At 38.3% G+C, this 10,320-nt stretch overlaps 2 protein-coding genes across 2 annotated transcripts; both read left to right on the forward strand.

The window, feature by feature from the left end:
- Positions 1–928: 928 nt before the first annotated feature.
- On the forward strand, positions 929–2,650 carry LOC118123508 (ecto-ADP-ribosyltransferase 4-like). The gene is made up of 3 exons (XM_035180949.2): positions 929–961; positions 1,171–1,173; positions 1,671–2,650. The coding sequence occupies exon 3, from the start codon at positions 1,743–1,745 to the stop codon at positions 2,436–2,438; it is 696 nt and encodes a 231-aa protein (XP_035036840.2). The 5' UTR covers positions 929–961; positions 1,171–1,173; positions 1,671–1,742; the 3' UTR covers positions 2,439–2,650.
- Positions 2,651–4,561: 1,911 nt separating this feature from the next.
- On the forward strand, positions 4,562–6,887 carry LOC118123559 (ecto-ADP-ribosyltransferase 5-like). The gene is made up of 3 exons (XM_035181030.2): positions 4,562–4,632; positions 4,969–5,063; positions 5,669–6,887. The coding sequence occupies exons 2-3, from the start codon at positions 4,989–4,991 to the stop codon at positions 6,455–6,457; spliced, it is 864 nt and encodes a 287-aa protein (XP_035036921.1). The 5' UTR covers positions 4,562–4,632; positions 4,969–4,988; the 3' UTR covers positions 6,458–6,887.
- Positions 6,888–10,320: the final 3,433 nt, after the last annotated feature.

The raw sequence follows: 10,320 nt of genomic DNA on the forward strand, positions 1-10,320 counted from the left end.
AGTGACACGTCAAAATACCTGCAGTGATGAAGATGGACGACATGACAGCTCCCTGAAAGTGAGGCCAAAGCTTCTCGATGGCCATCTGGTGGCTGACTGTAGCAAAGGTCATAAACCCTGCCTCCTCTATGTTGATGTATTGGACATGCACTGAAACAAAAAATTTAAATATCTCAGAGATGGTTTCTAACCCACACTAATTTTTCTTCAAGTGCACATTTTTCCAATTTGGTGCTATAAAAATGGGGTGAGTTGTCATGATTGACAGTGGAGACTGACTTGTGATTGGTCAGCGGGGCCTCGCCACCATGGCTCCACCCCCCGATCTCTACGGTACAGACTCTGGTTCCAAATACACAAGATGGCAGTATTAAGGTCTTTATATACAGTCTATGATTCTAACTAACTGAACCCCATTCCCCTTCCAAGCAGGATAACCTATGTTGGCCTTCAGGTTACGTCTAAACCAGAGCCTAGACACCAAATCTAAATGCCGTGCATGTTCTTTTTTGATGAATGAATGATGATCCCTTACTTTATTACATATGTCTCTGGTCAAAGTTACATGTGCTCCAGTTTTACCTGGAGGAACTTTTGGATTCCTCTTGTTCCTTTTGTTTATGACAGAGAAACAAATTAACTTGTGAAATTTTGACAAACTGTTTTCAAACACAAAAAGGACACAAAAAGGACGCTGTTCTAATTGACCGGTTGTGCAAACTGCCTGCAGTCGATCAGTGTTAAGGTCACACACTGAGCTTCAGTTCACTCTAGCAGATCTGAAACTAAACCTCAAGTCCTTTGAGACGACACGTCATACGTAAAACCAAAAACCCACTGTCACAATAACGCCCCAAACGTGTGTGACGTGTCAGAGGGCTGTTTGTCTATGGAGATCTCAAAGCATTGTGCATTGTTCCATCATAACCTTTGGTCAGACACCTTCTCCTCTGAAAGACCGGTGAGTTGATTACATTTTTCTAGATCATATATATAAATATTTAATAAAACATCTGTCCAAACACAGTATGCATTAACCTGTACCTGTACGTTATCACTACCACTACATTAAGTACATTTTTTTGTCTGATTGCAGTGATGGTGAGTAAAATGCTTGTTTCTGTTCCACTGTTTTTGCTCCTTTGCTGGATGCTTCCTGTTGGCTCCAAGACGGTAAGTGGTTCATACCATAGGTTGGTCCGCAACATAATGTTAGCTGGGTTAAATTACTTTTTACTAATTTATTAAAAAGTAATATTCTCGCGGAAAGTCACAAGTTTAAGAGATACAATCATGAGGTATTCTAGTATTTTCCATTTAAATCATTCCTCTTCTACAAATATTGTACTTACGACATATGTGTGATAGCTTCAGTTGATTTTCAGTTTACGATTAGTTTATGAAATACAATGCACTTGTCACTGATACAATAATATAACAGTGACAGGTGCTGTTGATCATGAGGGATACTTGCTTTAAGAAAATTTTGGGAGATAATACTTTACTTTTACACATGTTTGACTGAACTTTATTGTTGTAACTGAGGACTTAGTGTGGAAATCTTATTTTAACTTAAGTAAGCCATGTGGATACTTTTGACACCACAGCACAATGGTTTAAATTACATCTGACTCATAGCTTTTCTTCTCATCTCTTTCTTTCCCCTAAAGATCAGAATCGTCGCTGTACGAGATGCCATCCGGTCCATCCCATTGAACTTGGCTGAAGATTCTGTTGATGACATGTACTTTGGCTGCAACGCGAGGATGGCACAAATCGTCAACAACAAATACTTCAATAAAGAGAACAAGGAGATATTTGCTGAAGCCTGGAAAAAGTGTGATAAAATTGCAACTGCCAAATTCCGAAATAAAGATAAAAAAGATGAAGCGTTGACCAAGAATCACAAACAAGCAATCTGTGCTTTTACATCTAACTATAAAGAGTTCTATAAGACGTTCAACGTTGCAGTCCGAACAGGCAGAAAACAATATGGCACCTTTCCGTTCCACTTCTTACATTTCTGGCTGACATCTGCCGTACAGATTCTCGGTAATAATACAGACTGTAAGATCACTTACCGCAGAACACAGGATGTGTTCACTGGTAAAGTCAACAAGATAATTCGCTTTGGTTCTTTTAGCTCCACCTCTGCCAGACCAGACCTGAAACACTTTGGTAACAAGACGTGCTTTGAAATCAAGACCTGTTTGGGTGCTCCCTTGAAGAACTATTCAAAATTGACCAGTGAGGAAGAGGTGCTTATTCCCCCTTATGAGTGCTTTAAAATAATCAAGAAAATTAAGAAAAAAATTCCACAAAATCTGCGCGACTGTAAGAGCGTGTATATCCTAGAGAGTGCAGGAGTTCTCAGCAATCTGAACTGCAAAGATGCATATGCAAGAAAGACCAGGTGGAGCAGAGTGAGCATCATTTAGTCCTGTCTAGCAAACCGAGTGATTCTTCAAAAGTCCAAGCTCATTACAATATGTCTATGCATTCACCTCAACCGCTGACTTCATGCTTGAGTTTGCATGCTTCCACAACAATGTGTTCAACCACATGAATGTGCATCAACGTGTTTTGCTTTTATCAGCATTTCAACATTTGTAATTTTCTACATGAATTCAATAAATTGGTGAAAGAGCAATGTGGGTTTTGTTTTTTCCTTTGTGAACAGCAGAGCTTTATCCATCATTAAGTTGGAAGAGGTGGTTTTTATGTGATGTCTTCGGGGCTATTTCAGTATAATAGTGGGGTTAATTACAATTTTGGTTTGTCTTAATCAAAATTAATGGGTACACTTATACTATATTGGTTGCCAATGCCAGTTACCAAGGAATGCATGAGAAACTAACGCATAGTTAACAGTTAATAGGAATAACACAAGTGAATTACTGAGTTATAGCATTAAATCAAACTTGGAATACTGAAAACGATGAATGAACAGATGTTGGTCTATTATCTTTGCATATCCAATGAAAAAGCTACGTGTACGTATTTTAATGAGGTGCTTTGAATAGGCCTCTCTGGCCTGAACAAGCCTTTACTCACAGTCTAATGCTGCAGTTTTTCAAACTTCAAACCAGTGAGAAGAGCAAAGAGAAAACACATTGATTGTTTTCTTTTCTTTTTTGTCCACCATAAAACTACATCCTCCACAATGATCTTATGAAACCACGATTATTGTTCTTTGAAATGTTGCAGTGGATATCAGAGTATCTGAGTCTAGACTGTGATAAATTCTGGGACGTTGGTCTTTGTTAAATGTCGCCTTAATTCAGGCTCATGCAGCTAAATCTACAGTTCAGACTGTCCTACCTGGTTAAAGACTTACAAACACTGCTCTCTGGCATTAAACATTTTGTTTTGTTTGTCTTTGTTTGTTTCTGAACAAACTGGCATGTGTAGGAGCAACTTTACAAATAATATTGTATGTACCAGCTTTATTGTTTAAGGGCTAAACTTTGTAAGCTTTACAAATTGTAATAGTTAAGAATGCATGTGTATGAATATTTTTGCAGCTGCCCTCTATAGTGTTGATGTATGCAAACTGCATCAACTGGACAATAGTTTGGTCAACACTGTGGTCAATGAGCTGTGGTCAATGAGTGCATTCGATCAGTTGACAGTTAACCCACTGAGGGAAGAGGAAGTATTGTTGGTCTTGAAATGTATGGGGCAGCTTTTGTTTGATATTGCACCTTTGTAGTTTAGACTGTCAGTGTTAGCTCGATAATAAGTGCACAGTAAGTGAATGTAGGAAATGCACAATTGGCTTTGAAGGAGAATGTTCTCACGCATAAGACAGATGAAAAAAAGCACCGACATGTTTCCCACCATCTTTTGTGACCACAAACGGGGGTGTCTAGTTGAAGAAATCATCTGTGTTGTCAGGGTGTGAAAGAGACATGGTATGTGTGAAGCACTCGGAAACACACGTTTTTTTTCTTTCTTACCTCTCACAAAGATTTGTCCCATACATTTGAAGTAGACTTCATTGTTAATGTTTCCTCAAACCAGACAACAACAACAAAAAGGTTACAGAACATGACCCATATACTTGAAGCATAAAATAACTTTTATTTACCAGGTGTCGTGAATCTGGGACTGGGCCTTGAGTCATAAGCTACAAATGCAGACAACATTAAAGATCATAAGTTGTTAATAAAATTCAATAAACAGGCTGTGCATCAGGGATGCTATAGTTTGAAAAACATATTACTTCTGCTCTCTACTAAACATGCCGTTGATTCAACAAATCCATGTGATCATGCAGAGCAGACATTCTGAATTGACTGCTTATTAAAAAACGGTTGAGTGTGACTCACAGAATCAAAAATAATTCTTACGATTCCCTTTTAACCATTAGTTTTTCTATAATGCAATAAAATTAGATATTGAAACATACAGAAAAGTGTCTGCTTTAACAATAATTTGTGGATATGTGATTCTGTTTCTTGGCTTCATCTTTCAGGCTATGATTTTGACGCATGTTAATATGTGTGAGGTCTTATTTCCTGTTCTACCAAAAGGGCAACGCATATATAAAGTGGAACATGGGCAGCTGAAGCACAAGCTGAGGGCTGGTTACCTGAGGGGCTCACTTACTGCTCAACATCCTGCAGACTGGTGAGTTGAAATCAACTTCTGAGAACACTTACCTTGTTAATTGCTGAAAGATTTTCAATGTTTTTCCATTAACCATTTCAGTGCATACCTCGGCCAAAGCTAACACCCGATCTTAGGTCAGAGAAAGTGGATCGAATCTGCTCCAAAAGTTAATGACTTGTCCTTCATCCAAATTCTACCAAGTTTCAATAAAATCAATTTAGTTATTTTTGCGTAATCCTGCTAACGGACAAAAAACGTCCTTGGCAGAAGTAAATATACAGTGGCCGTGATACTGGTACACAATATGATGCAGTTGATTGTTGTTGACTTGTTTTGTGTCTGTCTGTAATTTAGAAAGACTTTTTCTGACCACAATGATGAAGGGTAACATGCTGATCTTTGCGTCACTGTGTGGGCTGCTTTGCTGGAACCATGTAGACTCCATGAGGGTGAGTGGAACCAATGCTATCTCACAGAATTTACATTTATATACAACTGACATGCAACACAAAGTGAAGAAAACTTGATGCAACCGGATTATCTATCAAAACAATGAGTAAATTATGGTTAAATAATGTATTTGGCAATTTGCTAGTAAATGTTGATGTTGAATATATCAGTAAATTGTTCATCAACAATGTCATTATAAAATAATTACATGCATAGACACAGGTAGTTGGTTGGATAAAGTTTGTGAAAGACTATGGTCTGGTTTCATAGTTCACAGTTGGGAATCAGGATGCAAACCGAAGGCTCTGGTGCCACAACTGTTTGATTTCTATACTGAAGTTAATGGTGTTATTGTTACTAAAACATGTATTGCCTATGAAAATGATCCAACCAGTGAAGAAACAATAATTGCACTGTGCAAAAGTTAGCTTACACACTATAGCTGCAGTCTTATTTTTTAAACAAGTGATATGCCTGGCCTCAACTGTTATTCAGAAAATTACTTTCACCATATAAACCAGGTTTTTATATGGACACTTAGAATAATTAAGTATATTTTGACTCTGTTAAATGACCTTTCCCTTTTTCATTTGTTTTCCTTTAGATCCATTTCAAGTCTTTACCAATGGAGGTCAACCAGCGCCGTGACAACATCATTCTAAAGGAGGTTGACCAAAGCAGTAACATCCCATTGAACATGGTTGAAGAGTCGGTTGATGACATGTACTTTGGCTGCAATGAACTAATGATGAGAATGGTCAAGAGCAAATACTTTGAAGAAAAGTACGTGAACAAAACATTTGAAAATGCCTGGAATGAGGCAGAAAAGTGTGCAGAAGAGAGAATAGCCCGTCTGGAGGATGAGGGTCTAACCAAAGATCACCTGCGTGCCATCTGCGTTTACACATATGATGAGATTTACTCAGTGTTCAATAATGCTGTCCGCATCAAAAGGAACAACTATAGATCCTCATTCCAGTTCCACTACTTACATTTCATGCTGACATCTGCTGTACAGATTCTGAATAACAACAACTACTGCCACACTACTTATAGACGAAACTCAGAAAGATTTACTGGTCAAATCAACCATATAATTAGATTTGGGTCCTTTGCCTCTAGCTCCTACAAGCCATACCTGGTACGGTTTGGTAATGAGACCTGCTTCAAAATCAAGACCTGTTCAGGGGCTTTTTTGAAACATTATACATTTTATAATTATGAAGATGAAGTAGAGGTGCTCATCCCTCCTTATGAGATGTTCAACATAACTGAGATAGTTAAAGATAATAGTAAAATACGAGATATGGGTCTAACGTCATGCAAGGTTGTGTACGTCTTGGAGAGTGCAGGCTTTAAGAGCAATCTGAACTGCAAAGTTGTGAACAAATAAAAGTCCAGTAGTCACTGGGTTCTCAAATTTTTGAGTGAGAAATGAAACTTGAAACTATCAGTTAACAAGTATTTTCCTGCTCACAATATATTCAGATATTACACTGTGCAGCTTTGACCTAATATTGCCCCTTTGTATTTTAGACAGTCATTGGTACCTTTAATAACTGCACTGTGAAAGTACTTCATATTTTCTCACCTGGACGGATGAAAAGAATACCAACATGTTCCAGATCATCTTTTGTGACCGCAAAGGAGGAAGTCGAGTTGAAGAACATCGTCCGCGTGGTCAGGGTGTAAAAAAAAAAGGGGAAATGAATGTTTGAATGTTTAAACCACTGTATAGGTTTATATTTTCTTTCTTAACTTTGAAAAGCTTTGTTTTTCTGCCTTCTGAAAGCACACATCAATAAAAGTTTCTAAACATCCTTGATACGAGATATACTTCAAGCATAAGAATCTTGTCATAAGTCATACAAAGATAGAGGGCTTTATTTACACCACTAGAGAGGTCGCAAAAAATACAGGCATTTATCCTTGGACTTGGACCTTTGATACTGACACTATAACCAGTAATACATCCCTGCAATACCAGAGGCTGCAGTTTCAGGACTTCCACCCAATTAAGCCTTTCTGTCTTGCATTTCAACTTGGTTGCAGAGGGTTGCATGTTGGGCAATTTGTTTTATTAGCATAATAAACTCACAAGTAGGTTCAATAAAGATGGACATATAAAGGACCCATAAATCATGAACTTGTGTGGGATAGTGGTGGTGCTGCCATGTAGCGGTGCTATGAACATGATCTTCAGGAACTCCGCCTACCATATGCATCTTGAAAAAGAGAAGACCAGATTAGTCAAAATTAGATAATTTCACAGACATCTCAGTCTCTAACAATGATTTGTGCACACGTGATTGTGTTACTTGGCTTCACCTTTCAGGCTGTTTTCTTTCATTTCCACATACGTGTGAGGTCTTAAGACTTGTTTGACCTCAAAAACAAATAGAGAGTTAATCGTGAGAAACTGAAACACATGCTGGGAACTGGATGTCTCATCAAAACCATTGCACCACAAACAAGAGGTTCACGTAGTCAGATGCCAACATCCTGCAGACTGATGAGAGAAACCTTTGAGAACAGAGAAAGAGTTTAAGCGTTTATCGTTTCAGGTATTTAAATATATCTGTGATACTGATATGATGCAGTTGATTGTTGATGACTTGTTTTGTGTCTGTCAGTAATTTTACAGACTTTTTCTGACCACAATGATGAAGGGTAACATGCTGATCTTTGTATCACTGTGTGGGCTGCTTTGCTGGAACCATGTAGACTCCATGAGGGTGAGTGGGACCCACATTGTTGAATGTATACTTACACACAAGTGATATTAAAATCAAAATATGGTTTTAATAAAAGATAATGCAACTGGATCTATTATTCAACTGTCTATTATATAGTAGTAAAATGTTTATTGACAATGTCTTGTTTTATGTCTGATAGAATATCTGATCCTGCAGTGATAGTATTATTAAAAATCTGGTCTGGTTTCATACAGAAAAAGTTCTTAGAGGTTTCAAACATTACTTTTTTGTTAACATTTTACCAAAACTACAATCTTTCCATATAGCCAAAGTTCTTTTAGTTGTCAAAACCTAACACACAGTTGGGAATCAGGATGCAAACTCAAGGCTCTGTCTGATTTACACACTGAAGTTACTAAATGTAGTTTTACAGTTAATAAAACATTTGGCTCATTTCAATAAATTGGTGATTGGTAGGTGTTCAAATGAGAGCTCTAGTGATAAGCCTGGTCCCAACTGTTGTTCAGGACATTACTTAGTAATAATAAGTCTGCTTTTTACTCAGCCTCATGTTTGAAAATAGCCCGAGGAGAGCTCACTCACCCTAGGAAATACCTAGGGTGAGCCAGAGCTGCTCACAGAATATTACAAACTTCACGTCACATATACGTGATTATTAGAGAAGAAAAGGAAGATGGACAGCTCCCAATTGAGGAAAATCCCCAAAAAGAAAAATTGGAAGATTAGTAAGAACACGATTATAATGCTGATTTAAAAGGGCAAGAGTGCAGATATACAGTATAACCATGATAGTGAACCGTTGAGAGGAGCTTAATTCAATTCAAATTCATTTGTGTAGCACCAAAACACAACATACATCAGCCTATCTCAAGGCACTTCACATTTCTAAGATCTAGATGTTGCAATATTTTAAAGAAACCCAACAATGAGCAAGCACTGACGACTGTGGAGAGAAAACTCCCTTTTAACTGGAAGGAAGCTTTAGCAGAAACAGACTCAGTGTGGGCGTCCGTCTGCCTCAACTGGTTTCGGTGAGAGGAGAGAAATGAGAGAGGGGGAGCGGGAATAGTTGCGTAAAGAATGTATTAAAGCACTGTCAGACTGGTTAATAATGAAAGTGATTGACATAATTGTGTTATTGATGATAGCAGCACCAGTAAACTATAATAGTAATAATGATAATAGCAATAATATTAATAATAGTATCTAAGTTGTAGTGTCTCAGGGTGTCTCAGCCCCGCCTCCCAGTCCTGTGTTCTGAGGGCATTTCTTTGAAGTTGCCAGGACAGTGTGATAGTCCTGGTTCTGCCCGGCCTGGGTTTTTCCTTCAGAGGCTCTGGTTGCTAGGCTCCTCCCTCCTCATTGAGGAATTGGCCTCACCTGCTGGGAGTCTATATAAGCTGGCAGTTGATGAGCTCCCCAGTGTATATTAAAATGTCCTGGATTGTATCTGAAAGAGCCAGTGTGTATGTACGCGGGCTCAGAGGTGTCACGTTAGCTGATATGACCTCTCAGTCTGTTGCTTATGAAGATCCTGCTGCATTATCCCTCTGCACCTGTCACTCTGTTGGAACCTGGTGATCAAAGACTGGCCTGGTTTAGCCAAGACTGTTGTTCATGGTCCGACCATGAGGGAGCAGTTTGAAACGGAAAGTGTGGAGCTGAACATTGACACTTATGTTATTTAACGAACTCTTAAACAGTTTTTATGATCAATCAAGGCTTTAATGTTTAAAACCTTGTTGGTCATATGTCAATGATTCTTCCTTTCTGAGCTCATACAGTTCTGTAACATCACCGGTGTGAGATCTGTGAAGCTGCACATTACTGTAACCTCACCTGTTTCACAACTTGTAAAGCTGGTTAGAATTATGGTTTCCAAAGCTAAGTCTCCTACATATCGATTTTCTCTGTTCATGAAGAATTTATATTGTTCCTAACTCTGCAAACATTTTTTTTAAATTGTACTGTGCTAAAGTAGACTAACGGTTTGTCCAACTTGTCCTTTGTCAAAGTCCTTTTACATCCCAGGACTGCCTTTATCGACTTTCAGAAAGCCAAAATTACATCACTGTTGCTCTAAATCTGCTGGATTCTTACCTAAATAATTTGCCATGTTAAATTCATGAGGTAATTCTATGGTAGTGTTGTTGTGCACGTCTTTGTTTCCCCTCCAATAATGAGCTTTAAATATGAACATGTAAAAACAGCTAAAATAATTTCACAATGTTCCTCTATATACTGTTTGGTTCCTTAACTATGTGTTGACACGTCAGCGATAACAGGGATTCATGAGTCAAGCATTATATTACACAGAACACAGGGTCTGCACGATGAAATTCAACTCTAGCATTCACACAAAACCCAAGTGATGCTTATCAGGTCGTGCCTGTAGTGTGAGGTATCGGAGAGGAGAGTTATCTTTAAACATAAGCACCACATGATAAGCTACGTTAAATGCTTCAGATGAAGCCTCCTTAAATACCTCCGGCATCATGTTGCAAGGAGGGTCCGGATTAGTGTGTGTTAATTATTCTAC

Source organism: Hippoglossus stenolepis, chromosome 2, assembly GCF_022539355.2.
Source record: "Hippoglossus stenolepis isolate QCI-W04-F060 chromosome 2, HSTE1.2, whole genome shotgun sequence".
In the NCBI taxonomy this organism is placed as follows: domain Eukaryota; kingdom Metazoa; phylum Chordata; class Actinopteri; order Pleuronectiformes; family Pleuronectidae; genus Hippoglossus; species Hippoglossus stenolepis.